The 19,150-nt window shown below is 55.0% G+C and overlaps 5 protein-coding genes across 5 annotated transcripts; 1 reads left to right on the top strand and 4 right to left on the bottom strand.

Moving 5' to 3' along the window:
- Positions 1 to 157: 157 nt before the first annotated feature.
- On the bottom strand, positions 158 to 481 carry COL26b_009726 (uncharacterized protein; the record flags this gene model as incomplete). Its single annotated transcript, XM_053182445.1, has 1 exon — positions 158 to 481. One exon carries the CDS (start codon positions 479 to 481, stop codon positions 158 to 160), a length of 324 nt encoding a protein of 107 aa, XP_053033625.1.
- Positions 482 to 1,321: 840 nt separating this feature from the next.
- On the top strand, positions 1,322 to 2,611 carry COL26b_009725 (uncharacterized protein; the record flags this gene model as incomplete). The annotated part of the gene is made up of 1 exon (XM_053182444.1): positions 1,322 to 2,611. One exon carries the CDS (start codon positions 1,322 to 1,324, stop codon positions 2,609 to 2,611), a length of 1,290 nt encoding a protein of 429 aa, XP_053033624.1.
- A 218-nt stretch (positions 2,612 to 2,829) lies between these two features.
- On the bottom strand, positions 2,830 to 3,764 carry COL26b_009724 (uncharacterized protein; the record flags this gene model as incomplete). Its single annotated transcript, XM_053182443.1, has 3 exons — positions 2,830 to 3,197; positions 3,321 to 3,434; positions 3,497 to 3,764. 3 exons carry the CDS (start codon positions 3,762 to 3,764, stop codon positions 2,830 to 2,832), a joined length of 750 nt encoding a protein of 249 aa, XP_053033623.1.
- Positions 3,765 to 4,235: 471 nt separating this feature from the next.
- Positions 4,236 to 6,069, bottom strand: TUB2 (beta-tubulin; the record flags this gene model as incomplete). The annotated part of the gene is made up of 7 exons (XM_053182442.1): positions 4,236 to 4,629; positions 4,683 to 5,473; positions 5,545 to 5,599; positions 5,655 to 5,696; positions 5,768 to 5,793; positions 5,852 to 5,875; positions 6,058 to 6,069. 7 exons carry the CDS (start codon positions 6,067 to 6,069, stop codon positions 4,236 to 4,238), a joined length of 1,344 nt encoding a protein of 447 aa, XP_053033622.1.
- Positions 6,070 to 7,160: 1,091 nt separating this feature from the next.
- COL26b_009722 (uncharacterized protein) lies at positions 7,161 to 9,531 on the bottom strand (the record flags this gene model as incomplete). The annotated part of the gene is made up of 3 exons (XM_053182441.1): positions 7,161 to 8,546; positions 8,609 to 8,689; positions 8,746 to 9,531. 3 exons carry the CDS (start codon positions 9,529 to 9,531, stop codon positions 7,161 to 7,163), a joined length of 2,253 nt encoding a protein of 750 aa, XP_053033621.1.
- Positions 9,532 to 19,150: the final 9,619 nt, after the last annotated feature.

The raw sequence follows: 19,150 nt of genomic DNA, 5'->3' as shown, positions 1-19,150 counted from the left end.
GAAACCTCCGTGGCTATTCCATGGTGGCCAAAATGCCAATTAGGAACGTTATTCGTTCTTGAACGTTTCTCCTGCCACCCCGTGTGACATGCCCTGAGGAGACGGGGTCTCTCTTTCCGAGAGCATTTTTAAGATCCGTCGTCACCAGGCCAGCGGCTTATTTCAGGCGGTTCTTGAACTCCTTTGGCAAATCCATGCCCACCCTCCGAGCTGTGAGGCGCACGCGCTCCTCCTCGTCCATGTTCATGCCCGGGTTGTAGCGCTCCAACAAGGTAACATAGGTGCGCTGAGCGCGGAGGTAGGCGGCAAACTGTTCGGCCTCGGCGGCGTCGGCTTCAGCTCGGTGGCTGGTTGTGGAGTCGGCGAAGCTGGCGCGCAGGCGGTGATGGAGAGGCGAGCGCTCGCGGGCCAGAACGGGGCGCGGCGGAAGCTCGCGAAGAAGAGATCGGTAGATTGAGCGGAGGCGTGGTGCAGCAGCCATCGTGTTTGGCTATCCTAGAGGAAAGAAGACGGGTGAGGTGGGCGGGGGTGGTGTCGGGTTGGTCGACACAAGTAGCGGTGCGGTGGACGGAATAGGATTTTTTGGTTGCTTCTAGGTTGGCGATGGGTTCAAAAAGTTGTAGGCTGGAGCTTACCTTCCATTGACCTTGCGCTTGTGGATTGCCTCAACGGGTTGGATCCCTGTGTCTGGAGTGCTGCTTCACTGGCTGAAGGCACGGGCGCCCCCGACGTACCTACCTTAGGTACCTTAGGTACCTACCATACCTACATGCTACTCGGGGAGGCAAAAAAAAAAAGAAAAAAAAAGAAAAAGAAATGACAGCCCAGGAAGGAGGGGAGCCGACCCCGCGCCGGCACCGGCACCTATAACACCTACCTATGCAGAGCTCAATACCCAAGGTAGCCTGCAGTGAGTGGGATGGAGGGGTTTTCTGAATTCTTGAGCTCTGCCCCTCTCTCAGTCACAGCAGAGCTCCAACGCATCTCCAAGTAACGCAGCCTGTCTTCTTCCTCGTGCAAGCGTGTCAACTGTCCCCCCTTTCCGAGTCAGGTCGTTTGTTCTCTTTGTGCATCCACCAAGTGGAGGACCGGAGAGAAAACTCGACGCATCGTCCTCTTATGATAGGTACACTAGACGTACAAGCTGGGCTTCTCAGTACGCATTCCTCGCCGTGCACCCACAATTGCATCCCAGAAGCCCACCGCGAGCGACGCACATGACGTATCAGCTTGGTCCAGTGTACATACAGACGAAAAGCGGTTTCCTCCTACATACACATCCCGCGTTTGCTAGCTTGTGTCTGTCTCCTCTTAGAATTCTATGCCCCTCAAGCCCGAGCCACAAAAGATCAAACAGAAACCCAGCTACGCATCCGTTCCCTTTCTCCTCTTCTCCTCCTTCATCGTCGTGACGCTGGCCATCCTGTCTTTGCGAGCCTTCCCCCGGCTCTCCCTCCTCTCGAACCACCTCGCCCTCCCCGCAAACTTTGCCCCACGAGCCATCTTCTTCTCGACCAACGCCAAGAACCCATCGCCCACCATGTCCTCGTACGCAAAGGAGCTCGAGGTCGCCCAGCTGGCTGTCCAGCGCGCCTCCATCCTCACCAAGCGCGTCTTCCACGAGAAGGCCAAGGGTACTGTCGACAAGAACGACAAGTCCCCCGTGACCATTGGCGACTTCGGCGCCCAGGCCCTCATCATCGCCGCCCTCCGCCACCACTTCCCCCAGGACGAGATTGTCGCTGAGGAGGAGGCGGCTCAGCTGCGTTCTGACGCTGGCCTTCGCGACCAGATCTGGGACCTCGTGCGCACCACCAAGCTCGAAGATGCTCAGGCCGAGACCCTCCTGGGCGGGCCCATCGAGACCGCCGAAAGCATGCTCGACCTCATCGACCTTGGCAACAGCAAGGGCGGCAGCAGCGGACGTATTTGGGCCATTGACCCCATCGACGGCACCAAGGGTTTCCTGCGTGGTGGCCAGTACGCCGTGTGCCTGGCTCTGATGGTCGATGGCGACGTCAAGGTCGGTGTTCTGGGCTGCCCCAACCTGCCCGTTGACGACAAGGCGCCTTTGACTGCCGATATTGGCTCCAATGCCACCGACAACACCGGTTACGGCGTCATCTTCTCCGCCGTTCAAGGCCAGGGCGCCACCTCGCGTCCCCTCCAGAGCGGTGCCATTGCCGACGGCGCATCCATCTCCATGAAACCCATTACCGAGATGTCGGCCGCAACCTTCTGTGAGAGCGTCGAGGCCGGCCACAGTGCTCACGACGACCAGGCTCAGATCGCCGCGAAGTTGGGCATCACCAAGCCCAGCGTCCGCATGGACAGCCAGAGCAAGTATGGTTCCATTGCCCGCGGCGCTGGCGATATTTACCTGCGTCTGCCTGTCAAGGCGACATACCAGGAGAAGATCTGGGACCACGCGGCTGGCGATCTCATCGTGCGCGAGGCCGGTGGTCAGGTCACGGATATCCAGGGCAAGAGATTGGACTTCTCTGTCGGCCGGACGCTGGCAAATAACAAGGGTGTGATCGCCGCGCCAGCCGCTGTACACGAGACCGTTTTGAAGGTTGTCCAAGAGGTATTGAGCCAGAAGTCAAGCTAGACGGGGATAGATGTTTTTTTTGAATTTTGCCTCTCCAAGACCCAGCAAAATAAATAGTGTACAATAATGGGTCTTCCTTAGTCCATACGGTGATGTACAGGTATACGCAGCCCTCTGGCCTGCCTCCCCCATTGTTTGACACGCCGCAGCTGCTGTTGCAGTAATGCAAGTCGTGATCCCACACACAAGAACAGCCGCCCTGCCACCAGTATAGCCGCTTATTTGATCTTCTTCTGCTTCAACTTGATCGTCTGGTCGTTGATGAATACACCCTTGCCCTTGTACGGCTCGGGCGGCCTCCACTTTCTAACCCTTCCAGCAAAGCTCATGATTTCTTCTCGGTCGATGCCCTCCAGCAAGATGCGTGTCGGCGAGGCGAGGGTGACTTTGACGCCCTTTGGAATACCCATCTCGACAGGGTGCGTGAAGCCGAGCTTCAAGCACAGAAAGTCCTGGTCCTTGTATTCCTCCTTGCCGCTGCGCTTCTCGACAGACGCACGGTAACCGATACCGACTAAACGTAGGAGTGCCGTGTGGCCTTCGGAGACACCCATGATGTAGCGCTGAAGATACGCCCATGTCGTGCCTGTAGTAGTAAAACAAAGAATCAGTCCGTCGCTCTTCGGCTTGTCAAGATACCTGCATGCAAGAGGGGAAGCAAGCATCCCAGGAAGGTGGAGGTGGAAAGATAGAAAACTAGGCCACTCACCCCACATCTCGCGTTGCTCCTTGATGTTGGAGTCCTCGACAGAGAGGATCGCTCTGCTAGACTCGGCATCCTGCTCAATTCTCACAAAAGGCTCGATCTCGAGTTCCAGTTTGCCTATACCGAACACGATCAGCAAGGGCTTCGCTCGGCCCATTATCCGGGTGCCCAGTACGAACCCAGAGGTCCTGTGACAGAAACCGTCCTCTTGTACACCTTCAAGTAGCTCGTCGGGTCCTTTTTCAATAGAGGTTCGCCAACCAGTAACTCCACGCCAGGAGGGATTGACAGAGGCGTCCGGCCAAGTTTCGAGGGTCGGATCGCTGTTGCGGAGAATTGGCGTCGGGGCATGGACTGCAGAGCCGGCACAAGGAATGCCGGAACCGTCGTGGACGGCGAAGAGGCCAGGGCCTGCCTCAACGCCGTTCCTCTGCTAGGAGCAAGCATTGTAGTCGTCGAATGGCAAGTTACCTCCCAGTTCGCGCGTGCTTGTGTTGCTCGATTGACGGTCGTGAGGGTCTTCAGGGACTTTTCCCACGCCTTAGTCATCAACAAAGGACCCACTTCAGAAACTACTGCAATTGGCCTGTACCAGCTCAGCTTCGCTTCGCAGCTTCGGTGTTTACGCCAGAAAGGTTGCCAACAAGTGATTTTCACAGAGAGAACTCGCGTTCTTACCTTGCTTCTTACATGGGCATTAGGGGGAATTCACAGGCGTTGATATTGGCCAGTAGTTACAGAACATTGTCTGATTCTTCGTACTCGAATGATACGTCAGGCGTACTACTAAGAGAGGTATATCTAGAAGCCCATGTTCTGGCAAAGCCAGAGTCGCGAAGCGAAATTCCACCACGGATGGAGTACATTGGTGGGTGTTGAGGGTGTGGCACTAAGCGTTAAGCAGTTATTAGACTGCGCTTAAACCTCCTCCTCAAGAGGAGCCTCCTCCTCGTACTCCTCCTCCTCCTCGTCAACACCAGCGTCCTGGTATTGCTGGTACTCGGAGACCAAATCGTTCATGTTGGACTCAGCCTCAGTGAACTCCATCTCGTCCATACCCTCACCAGTGTACCAATGCAAGAAAGCCTTGCGACGGAACATGGCAGTGAACTGCTCACCGACACGCTTGAACAGCTCCTGGATGGCGGTGGAGTTACCGACGAAGGTGGAGGACATCTTGAGGCCGCGGGGAGGAATGGAGCAGAGGGCGGTCTGGACGTTGTTGGGGATCCACTCAACGAAGTAGGAGGAGTTCTTGTTCTGGACGTTGCGCATCTGGTCCTCGACATCCTTCATAGCGACCTTGCCACGGCTGGAAAATGAGTTAGCAAAATCACGGAAAAGGAATCATTCGGGTCAACTCACAAGATGGCAGAGCAGGTCAGGTAGCGACCGTTGCGGAAGTCGGAAGCAGCCATCATGTTCTTGGGGTCGAACATCTGCTGGGTGAGCTCAGGAACACTGACGGCACGGAAAGAGTGGGCGCCACGGCTGGTCAGGGGAGCGAAGCCGACCATGAAGAAGTGGAGACGGGGGAAAGGAACCATGTTGACAGCCAGCTTGCGCAGGTCAGAGTTCAGCTGACCCGGGAAACGCAGGCAGGTAGTGACACCGGACATAACAGCGGAGACCAGGTGGTTCAGGTCGCCGTAAGAGGGGTTGGACAGCTTGAGGGTACGCATGCAAATGTCGTAGAGAGCCTCGTTGTCAATGCAGAAGGTCTCGTCGGAGTTCTCGACCAGCTGGTGGACGGAGAGAGTGGCGTTATAGGGCTCGACAACGGTGTCGGAGACCTTGGGGGAGGGGACGACGGAGAAGGTGGCCATCATGCGGTCGGGGAACTCCTCACGGATCTTGGAGATCAGGAGGGTACCCATACCAGCACCGGTACCACCGCCGAGGGAGTGGGTGATCTGGAAACCCTGGAGGCAGTCGCAGCCCTCAGCTTCGCGGCGGACAACATCGAGAACCTGGTCGACGAGCTCGGCACCCTCGGTGTAGTGACCCTTGGCCCAGTTGTTGCCGGCACCAGACTGGCCGAAGACGAAGTTGTCGGGGCGGAAGAGCTGGCCGAAAGGACCGGCACGGACGGCGTCCATGGTACCGGGCTCCAAATCGACGAGGACGGCACGGGGCACGTACTTGTTGCCGGAAGCCTGGGTAGGAGCGAAGGTCAGTACTCGTCAATATGTTTATCTTGCACTCTGGGGGCTATAAGGTAACAAACTTCGTTGAAGTAGACGCTCATGCGCTCGAGCTGGAGCTCAGAGGTGCCGTTGTAGCTGTTCGAGTTTAGCGGTCAACCATCAATGTGGCCAGATAAGGGGCATGACATACACTCCATTGCTGTCGAGGCCGTGCTCGCCAGAAATGTTTTGCCTACTCTATCGTCAACATCTGCCGTCCTCGCAAGTATATATTGCCGGGTCGTCGGCGGTCTCGTCACGTACCAGAAGGCAGCACCAATCTGGTTACCCTGTACAAGGAGGTTAGCCCCGCAATCAGGCGGTTGGATTTGGCTTGGGAAGACTTACGCACTGGCCGGTCTGGAGGTGAACCTGTAGAGAAAAAAAGCAGCAGTCAGCAAAACAATCCAGAGTTGGGAGTCGATGATTGACAGGCGTCGCGGGTTTGTTGTGCATAGAAGTCGGGTAAAAATGTCGGCGGGGTACGCTCAGGGGCAAGGCGGATAAACGCGTCGCAAGCGTTGTTGTGATTGTGGTGATGGACTGCAACTTACAATCTCACGCATTTTGGATGATGAAATACACTGAGCTGGGCTTGACCGAGGATAGGCGATGAGAAGAGCTTGAGAGCTACGCGCGAAGCTTCAAGTCGGACGTGGTTGGGGTGGAGGTGGATGAGGTCGAGAGGATAGGTAGGGGAAGAGGTTGTTGATTTTTGTTTGCGGGTGGATGTGATTTTGTTCACCGCCACGGGTCCGACACCACGCCAGCGAGGCCAGAGGGGAAGGGGTGCAGCTCGCTTGTTTACTGCTTGGGCCCGTGCATCCCCGTATTTGGCATGGTCTCAGTGCAAGGCACCCGCCAGAGCCAATTGACGGTGGGGTGCACTTGAGGTGGCAGCAGCACTCAATTGGCAGGTACGTATCCTTTGGTCGCTGTATCCATACCTACCTACAGGTAGGTACCTAAGGTATTGCATTTTGAAGAAAAAACCTCTGGTACCTAAATTCGTTACTTTGCGATCCGAGACCCGGAGATGGGTAGGTTTAGACGTCATCTCATCGATGACTAGGCCTGCTGAGGCATCCGACTACCCACGTTCATTCTGGAGACTGGAGAGCATCCTGAGCAGAGCGATTGGGGGCAGCCACAACTTCTCGCCGCTTACCGAAAGTCAATGCCCAATAAAGAGTAGTCTCTGAATGGCATTGCTCGGCATTGGCCTCAAGCGCTCTTCAGAAACGCTAAATTGCCAGTGGGGCTTCGCCTTACAGGGGACTCCATTGCTCCAAATGAGCTTCCGGTGTGACCTGAGAGCCATTTCAACCTGCCAGCCTTATTAACCAGGGCGATCACAATTGGCACCGTATCTAGAGAATGGCTGTCTTTCCTGTGTCTACGCGACTTGAACCATCGTCCCCTGGGCTTAATTGACGACATTGGTAGAACGGCGACAGTACACGACAACACAGTGGTGACAGTATCAACAGACGATAACTATAGAGACAGCGAAAGACCGACGGGAGCCTACATACAGAAGTCGCCATAGCACAATGAAAACAGGTCTCCGGTCTCAAGATCCGAATGCATATTGACAGGCATCAGACTTGCATCGCAACACGACGTAAAAGCATCTCTATGTTGACGACTGGTACGACTAGTGGGCCTTGACGACACCCGCAGCGTCCGCCTGCGCAGCGATTCTCTTCTTGTATGCCTGGACATCTCCTGGGAACTTCTCGACCGTTCCGCCATCACACACCCAGAGCGATGTGCATACAGTCTGCAGCATGGTGACGTCGTGAGATACCATGAGCACGCCGCCCTCGAACTCCTTCAGCGCATCCGCGAGAGCATCCATCGCTTCAATATCGAGATGGTTGGACGGTTCGTCAAGAACCAGGATATGCGGGTTGGTCAAGGCCAAGCACGCAAACGCGACACGCGACTTCTGACCTCCGGAGAGCACAGCCATCTTCTGCAGACCCGTCGTTCCCGTGATACCAAACGCACCCAGCTGTCTGCGATATTCTTCGTCCGTCTTGCCGGGGTAAGTCTTGGCCATGAAGCTCACGGCGCTCATCGTGAGGTCCAGCGCATCAACGTGATGTTGGGCAAAGAAGCCTACACGCAGACGCGGGTTCTGTGAAATAAGTCCAGACGTAGGCGACAATTTTCCGATCAGCAACTTGAGGACAGTTGTTTTACCTGCACCGTTGGGTCCGACAATACCGATACGGGAGTCCAGCTGCACGTCGAGGTCCACGTTGCGCAGCAAGATGTTCTCCTTGCTGTAGCCAAACGTAACCCCTGTCATCTGGATGATAGGGGGAGACAGCTTTTCGACCTCCGGGAACTTGAACTTGACGCTGTACTCGGTCTCTGGCGGCTCCAGCACCGGCATCTTCTCCAACTTCTTGATACGTGACTGGGCTTCGGAAGACTTCGCCGCGTTGTAGCGGAACTTGTCGATGAAGGCTTGAAGATGGGCTCGCTGAGCCATCTGGTTCTCGTATTCTCTCTTGGCGGTTTTCTTGCGCTCTTCGCGAGTTGCATAGAAGGACTCGAAGTTGGCACCACGGTAGTAGTCGAGACGTTGAGAATGCTGGTGGATGATGTCGGTGGCAACCTCGTTGAGGAAGGCTCTGTCGTGAGAAACAACCAAAACAGTGCTAGGGTATCCCTGGAGGTAGTTCGACAAGAAGGCGATGGAGGGAACGTCCAACATGTTTGACGGCTCGTCAAGAAGCAGCAGGTCGGGCTCACAGAAGAGCGCTCTAGCCAAAGCGAGACGCATACGCCATCCACCGGAGAAGGTCTTGGTCGCGTTTTGCTGGCGTTCAGCGGAGAAACCAAGACCAGCCAGAATACTTGCAGCTCTCGATTCAGCCTTGTCAGACTCCATCTCTGCCAACTTGCCCTGGATGTCGCCGAGTCTGTTGTCCAGAGCCTCTCTGTCTCTGTCGAGCTTCGCAGCATCTGCAGAAGTGTCCGCCAATGAGGCTCGCTGAGTCTCAATGTCTGATAGTTTTTGTGTAATTTCCTATGCCGAGTCAGCACCATTACCCTGGGAGAGGTTGGACGGCCATATTGCCGGCAACTTACAGCTTGCTCCTTGAGAAGGACCTTGCGCCAGACGTCGGCGTCAAGCACGGCTTGAATTGCGGGCGTGTCGTCGCCAGTGAGCTGGGAACTTGTCAGAAAGAGGCCATCCACGGTGCGTCTGACACGGTCGTTCTTACCTCCTGCTCTACGTGAAGAATGGTGATGTAAGGTGGGATTGGCAGCTCTCTGCGGGACAAGGCGCGCAACAGAGTAGATTTACCAACACCGTTGTGACCAACGAGACCGTACCTGTGACCATATGCCAAGGTGAAGTTCGTGTCGGTCAGTATACGCTGGCCACCAATCGAGACGTCGACGTTATCCAGCTTGATGTCTTTCGTCTTGTTCCCACCAGAAGAACCCAGCTGGAGCGGGTTGACTGCCATGTAGAATTCTTCGTAAGACTGAGTGGACTCAGGCTCGTTCAGCAGCTTGGATGCCTCATACTCGACGGTCTTGAACGTCTTCTTCTGTTGCTTGGCGGCAATCTTGCGCTCGGCCTTCTCGAGTTTCTTTCTGTCGACCTTGGACTCGACCTTGCGAGCATTGGCAGACTCTAGATCAACAGCACCGGTGGCTACGGCGAGGGTGGAAGATATGTTGCGTTGAGAGCCGACTTGGAAAGTCTGGTCGAGGCGCTTCACAGCCGAGGGTCCACTGCGCTGAGCCCCGTTTGCCTCGCTATACTTTTCAACCCATTTCTCGACAAGCTTCTCGATTTTCTCCTGGAGTTTAGCATCCGGTTTGCCAGAAGCTGAGAGCAACAGCTCAGTAACCGTGGAAGCTGCCTCAGCAAGAGGGGATGGCCCGGACTGCTCCTCCTCATCTGACCAAATGGTTGAGGCATGAGTCAAGTAGCCAACCGAGTACTCGGAGAGCACCGGGTCGATGTTGGGCAGGACAGTTCTGATTTCGGCTTCCATGCTGGGTAGAGGTTGACCGCGATATGCAACTTGACTTGAGTGAAAATTCCGAAGACGGATTCGCCAAGAGAACTGGCCTGATATTGTCTTGTCGCCTTGAACGTACAAGGTCTGGGTCACAGAGATGCCTAGGTCGAGTATTCCTTGCTTGTCAAAGCTAAATCAGCGACTCGGCGTTGTGTTGGCTAGCGTTCGTGATATCACAATTCGCCTTTGGCTCAGAGCGTCAAAAATGTGGGACTGAGAACTGTATGTGACCCGGGTGCTACGGCCCTGATCCAATGTGAGTGAGGTTGAAACCCGCACTATGTGGGAAGAACTTTGGTCCGAGAAATTTTTCGTTTAGGTACCTACAATACACCCCCTGAAAGTTTGTTACCCTCCATACCAGCTCAAAAAGCAATGAACCCATGAAATTAAGCAGAGAAAGATATTCAATTCGTCACTAAACCCCAGAATCTTATAATATGCACTTACAGGGCCGAAGTACCACGCTTACAAACATTCAGGGGGTGTATTGTACGTATCTGGGTACCTACCTAACCGGGCAGTACCTCCTACCTACAACCTCAGTCTAGGTTCAGTATCCGTATACCCCGCATCAGGTGCTATTGTGTGGGCTGGGGGCACTGCAGCCAATTACAGTCTGTATCGCCGCAGCGTCAACTGGCTGCCAAACAACCACGGCCGGGCCCTGTGGCGAGCACGTCGCACTCTCTGGTTTTCTTCGAACACTGCTTCTCTGCCAAAGATGGTGCGACTGCCGATTCTGTATTATGTTATTCCTTGCGGCATCTGCTAGTTACAACGCAGCTCAGCATCATTTTCAAGTCGGACACACGCCATCTCGACACCGGCAGTGCGGGTAAGTCAACGAACGGTTGGCCCGAGCCCATGGAATCGGACAAGACATCTGGGCAGAAGGAGCTCCTTTGAATCAGAACGAGATCACCATTTGCCTGTGCTTCCTTGTCACACTAGGGCAGCTTTTTCGAGAGGCAAAAGCCACCGCCGTCACCAACATTACATCGCTGCTCATTGATGAAACCTCTGGGTCTCGATCCAGTAGAGGCGAGCTGAACAACTCTGCAGAGCCTAGCTCGGACGACACGAACGAATTGGGATTGTCAAGAGTGTTGGCTGCGGGCCGGGTACCGCGATTTGGCGATATGCGGAGATTAACGACCGCGTCGCAGGCTTTGCGCGTCTGCAAGTCAATCGTTCGTTATCGCGCCCGGGCCAGCAGTGGTGCTCAGAACAGCACGCGAAGACGTGCCGGGAACCATCTGAGGCCAATTGTCAGAGCCTGAGAACCCAACACCTTGTGCCACCAATCGAAACCTGCGTAGACACTGCCGCAGCCCGACAGCGATGAAAAGAACAGGCTGCTCTTGCGCCATGCTACGCCATGCACCGAAGATCTGTCCAGGGATCCCAGCTTTCACTTAACGTTATCCCAATGTTATTGCCGCCTCGACCAAGGTCTCTGAACAGCATCTCAAACCATCTCGCATCTTCCTGCTTGGTCATACGTGGGCAAGCAGGCCCAAGTTCGCTGGACAAATGGCCGAGATGTCTCGAATCGAAATGAGCCACGAGTCCGATGGCGTCACATGACTGCCATCCATCAGGAAAAGCTGCTGCTGCTGTGGGCTTTTGAATGAGCCGCGCCGGAGCGGCACCTCATGGTCTTAGAAACCCTTGTTGCAACGTAAGGACGGGCTTGGCTCGCTACATCGGCAAAATTCCTGTCATCCTATCATGTCACGTTATGTCCATTGTCTCCTCACATCCGTGACGGATCAGAACCAGGAAGGATGGGATCCCCCCGTTCCGGATGACATCGGACGCTGCAGCCGAGTGGGAACGTCAGCTCACCGTCGGTATCGCTCCTGACCTCTTACCGAAGGAGCCTTGGACCTTTTTGACCTATTTGCGATGCACCTGTTCAAATCAAGTTTTCGCATTATTAAGGGCACCGTCCGGATACAGAACCCTCGACACCGGTGAGACAGCATGCCGGGTGCCTCGCCAACCATGTACATGCGACGGCGTCCATTATTGTCGAGGAGAAGAATACGACGTCCATCCGCAGCGAGAGTAGCAATCTGACGCGGATATGGCAGTTGGGATATACCATCTGGGTATCTGACTCCTCTCAGAAACGGCCAAAGCTTATCCAAACGATACGAACAGTTATGCCCGGTGTAACAAGGACAATGGTCAGATCTCTTCGACACTCGGGCTTGCCCAAACAAACGTCAACAAGGATGCAATCTTTGACTGCCTTATTCCATGTTGAAATTCTCTGGGCCAAAAGGCTAAATAAGGCGCATTCTGCCTTTGATACTGGAACTTCCTTGTCCTGTACGGGAGCGGTGCCAGGCACAAACCCACTGCTACTCAGGCCCACTTGGTCGTTGAGGATTCATCATTATCATTAGAGACTTTTGCATCGAGCCCTAGGCGTCTGATTCGACGTCTGATTCGGGAGATCCGGAGTACCGGAGTGACCCCCCATCTTGCCTTGTGGACAGCGGGTTGCAGAGACATTTGGTTCGCATTGGACTGGATGACGAACAGCGGCCTAAACCACTCGGGGGGTTGATCCTCACGACTAACAAATGGGAACCACAGTTGCTGGAGGTTCACATGCGCGTTGGTGCTAGACAGCCGCCAGTAGCGTTGAATGGAGCAGAAACTCATGCACAGTCTGCAGAATACCCAGGATCATCAGCAGGGCGCCACTCATGAGTACTTGCGGACAAGATTTCGTGCATTCGCATCGCCCCCGTTTCCACTGCTGCGTCGACTCCTCCGATTTCCTTGACCCGCGCGCCACGGACTGAGGCTCCTACTGTTGTTTCAAGTTTCACTCGGCTATTCTGCTAGCAGGGCAACTGTCCGTGGGGACGTTGGTGAGCCCAGAGCGCAGAGCTGTGCGCCGCCTCCCTTGGCTTCGATTGGCCATAAGCGAATGCACCCGTTGAAAAGCTAGCCTCTGCTGCAACGCGCTGGCGGAACGCAACTGGACTGGCTCCGGACCCTGGACCTTTTTTCCATGCTTTTTCCTTCTCAGATTGACGCGGACAAATGACCTGGCTCATCGGGACCCCTCATCATTGCCGAATACTTGGTAATTGAGAGCCTACTTGGCCAACTCTGGACTAAAGCGTCGACCAAGAGGCGGAATGATAATTCAAAGCATTGCCTTGGCAGCTTTCGTCGGTCAGATCGCTTACGGACTTAGTCGCCCGGCCATGGCCACTGTGTATCCGTAGCTCGTTAGCTGTTGATGGTGAGATGGCGTTTCCGTCTACGCTTCCAAAATCAGGTCATGCGGAAAGGCAGCTTAGCCTTGTTGAAGCATGCCAACGTCGTATGGCAGGAGACGGACCTTGGGTCTTTTCGACTTGCGACGACAACAGTACGACGACGACACGAACGACAGAGGCGGCTGGGAGTTCAATGAAGTACCAGTCGCATAATGGTAACGCGCCAAATCAGCGTTAGATCCGTCAACCTTCGTCCGTGACCCTGAAATGAACTTTCATTTTGCTGATCGGGCCTCTCGCTCTCTGCCTCTCCCTTCGAAGATGGGACCATTAGACCGACAGAGTATACAAGTGACGATCCGCCGCAACTGGCAAAAGTTGAAACCAGCTCGGGCCCGCAAATTATCTGCCAGCTTCGAGGCTCAGCATGTACTCTCACCACGGTGATCTCAACACAGTGACCAGCAGGGTTGATTAGACACAGTTTTACAAGTTCCCCAAAGTGGATCATCCGGGACGAAGACGGGGATTGATCCAGCGAAACTCACCGAGCACTGGACAATGGCAGCCAAAAGCCACCTTATCTACCCATGCAGCGCGCCCGTAGCCCACAGGCAGCATCGAAGGTCTAAGGCCCCGGACAGACGAAAATGCCGGGTGGCCGCAAGTCGAAATGGCCCCCGTTCGTTCTTCTCGAAGGAATCCACCAACTAACGAATACCCGCCGCTCTCTGACACTAGGACCGAGTTACGCTGCCACTAGGCAGGCGACGCCGCAATATGGAAGCGTGCGTTGTTGACGAATGGACGAGCCGCTCTAGCGGTAAGACGGAATAGACAGCCTGCTCAGCAGGAAAGCTATTCGGCGTTTGGTCTAGAGAAAGATGGAGGGGAAAAGCATGGAAGCGGGAATGTACCGACACGAAGTCGTCAAGTACACACTCGGGCACAGTTGCTTGCTGGCTTGACGAGACGAGAACGAGGCTGGCGGTCAGAGATGGCGGTCATCCACCGCCTCGGCCGACTTGTTCCCCTCTCTGCGATGCCTGGGCAAGTTGATTGGAGGGTGCGGAACAGCTGTTGCGTAATTATCCCAAACAACAATAGGGCAACGCGGGAACTGGACAACTGCGGGCGAGGCTTCGGGTGACAGAAATATCGTCAACTTTGTTGCGGCCGGGTGCGACATGATCTTTTTGTGGATCCAAGCTTGTTGATCAGGTAAGGTCGGGAAGAGGTAAGGTACCTTACCTGACCTGCCTACTTTGTGCCGCACTTCGCAAGTGTCGCTGCACTCATCACTACCTGCAACTACCGGAGTAGGAGCGAGGAACGGCAACGCAGCGAGCACGACGGCAACCTGCGCATATCTGGGACCCAACCGGACACGACACGAGCGGCGGGGCTGAAAATGACAAAAGGACGTAACGTTCGCGTTCCGTTGTAAAAGTTGAAACGACGGCAAGTCATCTGCAGTGCAACCAAGACGGTCATGTTTGTGACGGGAACCATGGTGTTGAAAACAGCTCGGTAACTGAAGAATTATGTACGGTTGGATAACGGCCAGGCATTCCGGGATCTGGTGTGTATATGTGTGTGTGAGGTGGACGAGTTTGGTATCTTGTTTATTGTTTTCTTTTGTGCGTGTGTGTGTGTGTGTGTGTTGTTGTTGTTGATGCCCACACTCAAAACACAGGCCAGCAGGTGGCCCACAAGGAGGCCATGCCCCCCATGCCCATGCCCCCATGCCCCCATGCCACCTCGTCGCCATGGCCAAGGTACGGGTACAATCACATCACACCTCGCCTGGCCAGGCCGCCGGGTCGGGGGTGAGCATCGGCACCACGCGGCTCCTCCTAGTCAACGCGACAATTTTGGAGGTGTTTTGGTTCTACGAGTGATCGCCCGCGGTAGAAACAGCAGCAACACGATTACACAAGGCAAGATATATGAGATTTTGTGGGTACACAGGGATCGGAGAGAGACATACACACAATGAGAGAAGAAAACTGAGAGGTTAAGAATGAGTCTCAACGGCGAACAGACCAACCCAAACCAGCCCCAGTCCGGGACTTTAGACGAAAGGTGCCGAGGAAGGGCGCCCGGAGAGCAGAGCACTCCGCTCGTGGTGCCGACACTGGAGCCTTCAGATGGAACTCCATCTGAAGGAGGTACCATCGTCTACGAAAGCCATCTTCCATCGTCGCAGAAGTCAGTCGTCGGTGGCGACGGTCTTTGGAGAGAAGGAGGGGCAGCAGACAGTCAAAGGATGCTGAAGCTGCCCAAACTCCAAGGCTCTTCCTTGTGGATGCGCGGCGCCTAGGCGAAAAGACGGGCTCGATATGCCGGTGCTTACGACTTGGACTTGCATCTATGGACTGGCGCCAACAATGGAACAGACCATCAAGCAGGTGGCCGATAGACGGAAAAGGTTGGATCCTTACGCCCAATGCGTAGGAAAGCCGAGTAACAAATTATAAGAAGGAAGAAGGAAAAGGAAAAAACACGAGGACAATGAGCACGGCCACGAGCGCTAACCTGGTACACGTGTGTGTGTCTCTCTCTCTCTCTCTCTCTCTCTCTCTCTCTCTCTCTCTCTCTCTCTCTCTCTCTCTCTCTCTCTCTCTGCATGTGTGCCGCCGTCTTTGTTTCTGTGTCATTGAATGTCTTTGGATGAGGCAAGTCAACGTTGACTGGGGTTGAGGAACACATGCGGATGGCCATGGGGCTGGCTGGCTGAGAGCGGGGTGTGGACCAACTACTGACTGACGACAGTGACACGAGGGCGAGAACAGGGCAAGTGGAAATTGGAAGCTCGACACAAGCGCCTGTGTCTGTAGGCATTGTCCGCTTGTCGATCTGATACATGTGAGTTGCTGCAGGTGTCAGAAGCGAAGCGAGCGTGGCTGATGCTGTACCAACGTTGTGCGGCTTTCCAGCAGCCATTGACAGCCGTGAAGGCGCACAAGCTGAGCATGTAACTGATTAGGCGGCGGGATGCCCATGCCTCAGGGCATGTGGCAGACATGATACGGCGATGCCGCCGCGCTAACACTGGTAGGCTCGCTGAAAAGCGCATCCGAAAGCTGCGCGTTTCTGAGAGTCAAGACGCTAGTTTACCCCGGGCTCCCAGGCATGGCCCCTGTCCTATAAGTCTGTCATCGAAAGAGGCGAGAGACAAGCAAGGACAGTCCAGGCAGATGCTGTCCCACTTTCTGCAACTTCGGGTCTTGGCCGTACATAGTATATACGATCACAGTACGCGTCTCGGTGCGGAACCTGGGGAGGCAAGCGGGCAAGCACGGAAGCACGCAAGCCGCATACATACATGTAGGATCAGACGATATGGATACTTGTATACTACACACCTTGAACGCAGGGCAGGTTGGATGAATGGCGTCTTGTTATACAGAGTAACCTATCCGTAATGGTCCTCAAGGACGGACGGTGGTTGAGATAACAGGTCTCAGCCGATCCGCGCTAGGGCGATCGATTTCCTCCGGGGGTTCAGTCTGGCAAGTGGTGGTGGTTTTCAAATTTCAGGCCTTTCCCCCTCGCAGGGCGGGCGGGTTTCCCAGGATGGATGGCACGAAGGAGAGACCAGGGGCCCTGGGGCGCCAGTGGACTTGCTAAGCATTGAAATGGCAAGGTAGCTTGGCCCCAGTGGGCGGGTGGGTAGAGCTGGTCCGTTTTAGGTTGTTTTGAGAGTGGATGATACCTGGGTAGCAGCGAGCAAGAAGAAAAACAAAAGAAGCAATGACGAAAGGGAGACAGGCCGGATGGTACATAAGCGGAGGCGGGGGCGCGTGTACTGTCACCTGTGAGATGGAAGGCAGAAGAGAGTCAGAAAGATAAAAAGTGGATGTCGTAGCATGGTTGATAGATTGAGTGACTGGCACAGACATAGGGGACTGGATGAAGAAGAAAGGGATAAGACGTTTGCCTCGTGGATTCGTCTTGTCGATGAAGCTACCTTGGAAACCTTAACGATGGCACTTACTACTGCGTAGTAATAATGCAAAAGGAAAGATTCTAGATGACGGAACAAGACGAAGCTAGCGGGTTGAAGATGGCTGGCACACACGAGTAACAAGTACTGGGTGCCTAGGTTTGTACACGGTATGACGGGCATTGGCATTGATTGCCATTGATTGCCATTGCCATTGCCTCACCATGTGTGCCGATTGTAGTGGAAGGTGAGGTAAGGTGCCGGTAAGGTGCCCAGGTAGGTAGGTACATAGTAGAGAACAAAGAAGAGCAGGGGAAGAGAAGCAGCGGTCCGTTGCAGCAGGAAGCCGACGGACTGGAAGGACCGCCCGGGGAATTGCCTTTTCCTGTCCAAGGGCCTGTGTATAGTAGCAGCGATTTGCAGAGAGTGAAAAGTGTGTTGCTTAGCATCGGTGTTATTGCCATCGCGGTGGGTGACTAGAGCAGGTCGGTAATAAAAACGAAGAAGAAAAAGTAAGGAAGACCTGGCGACGACGGTGCACCGGCTGGGTTGGGTTGGTGGTGCCAGTGCTGGTGTTGGTGTTGGTGTCGGTCTCTTCCTCAGGTGCTATGGAAGGTCCAGGTAGGTATCGTACCTTAGTACCTTAGGTAGGTAAGGTAGGTAATGTCGGGCGGGTTTTGTTATTGGGCTTTCAGCAGGGAGCCGCCCGGGCCAGGTCAGGTCCCCGGGGTCCCTGACTGGCGCTGTCCACTCACTGAGTGTGTGCGGACGGCCTCTCACTGGCCGGCATGCCACAGGAGTCATCTCCTGCGCTCCAGCCGAACTCCACTCCCCGTATGCATCCCATCTGCAGAGCTGGGTCTCCTCCATGCCGCTGCATGCCTTACATGGTATCAGAAGTAAGCAAGCAAGCAAGGTACGGGCTACGAATACCTTGCCTTACCTTGCAGAGACGAGAGACGATAGACGATAGACGAAAGACGAAGGACGAAGGACGAAGGACGGGACGGCAGAGATGAAGCCCCAAAGACCTTTCTAGTGTAGACACGCCCCAAAGTGCTTCCCAAATCCCCGATTGCATTCTGTGCACCTATTCCCTTCCGGGACAACGGCCCTGTCGCTCAGCTCCTCTGCTTTCTCCTTCAGCTCTCTCTCTCTTTCACTCTGACTCTCTTTCCCATTCATTCTCTCTCTCTCTCTCTCTCTCTCTTTCTCGCGCTCGTCCATTCCCTCTCCCCCTCCCTCCCTCTCTCTATCGCCTCTAGTTTCGATACTGTGCGTCTTCTTCTCGTTCTTCTTCTTCGTCTATTTCTCCCGTCCATCCCCGTCCGAGCAAGAGGAGCCTGGGGAATCCCACAGACTTTTGAGCACTTGGACTGTGGACTGTGGACTTGGACTTGGACCGGGGCCAAGGGCCAGGACGTGGACCTTGCTTGAACGACCGGGACCTGAAGCTGATCCTGGACCTCCATCCGAACGAGAGCGAACGATCCTCGCCTCCGCCCGTCCTCCGTCCTCCCACACGACCTACGGCCATTGGCAATTCCCAGGGCACAACACACCCGACACCCACCCACTCACACCCAGTCACACCCACCCACTGACCTCGACCCTCTTCTTACCTCACCTTACCGTACCTACCTTGACTACACACACTGACCTACCTACGTACCTTACGTCGTCGGTAGCCCACTTACGCGCTTCCTCTCCTCTTCCCACCGCGTTTGCTTGCTTGCTTGCTTTCTTCTCGACTTCTGTTCTGGCCCGATCTTGATCTCGTCTTCTGGAAAGGGGGAGGAAACCCGGGATACCATTGCCATTGCTTCGACGACCACCACGACGACAACGACTTCGACTTCCATTTTCGACTTCTGCACCATCCGAGAGCCCTCTCTGCTAGACGTCTGTGTGTGCCCGCGTTGGCCTGTTGATCCTTCATCCCGTCTTGCTTGTTCTCGTCACCTACCTATTTGCGCCCTCACTCTCACTCGCCCTCTCTCAACCTCTACTGGCCTGCATTTTCCTTGTCTCACGTCAACTCTTTCTTCTCGCTGTTTTTGCATCCTCTCTTCCGCTTCGCCTTTGTTTTTCTCACCCGTCAACGTCGCGACCGCCGCTCGTCCCCCCCCCCCCCCCCCCCCCCCTCCTCCTCCTCCCCCCAAGAATCGAATCCACAACACCAAGACCCGGCGCCCATTCCTCACCAACCCCAACCCGAGAGATTGGCCCATATGTCTTGACGATGCTTACCACGTCCCTCGAGAGCACCTTCGACTCCTCCGCCCGCATGCCCGTCTCCGGCCTTGCTCCTTGGTTCTCCCAGTAGTAGATTGACAACGTACTGCAAATATGCAGACCGTTCCCAGTGTAAGTTGACTGCTTGCCGTACCGTCCT

Source organism: Colletotrichum chrysophilum (assembly GCF_026319265.1).
Source record: "Colletotrichum chrysophilum strain AFK26 chromosome Unknown scaffold_96, whole genome shotgun sequence".
NCBI classification, from domain to species: Eukaryota; Fungi; Ascomycota; class Sordariomycetes; order Glomerellales; family Glomerellaceae; genus Colletotrichum; species Colletotrichum chrysophilum.
This window is presented reverse-complemented; position numbering and strand designations above follow the sequence as displayed.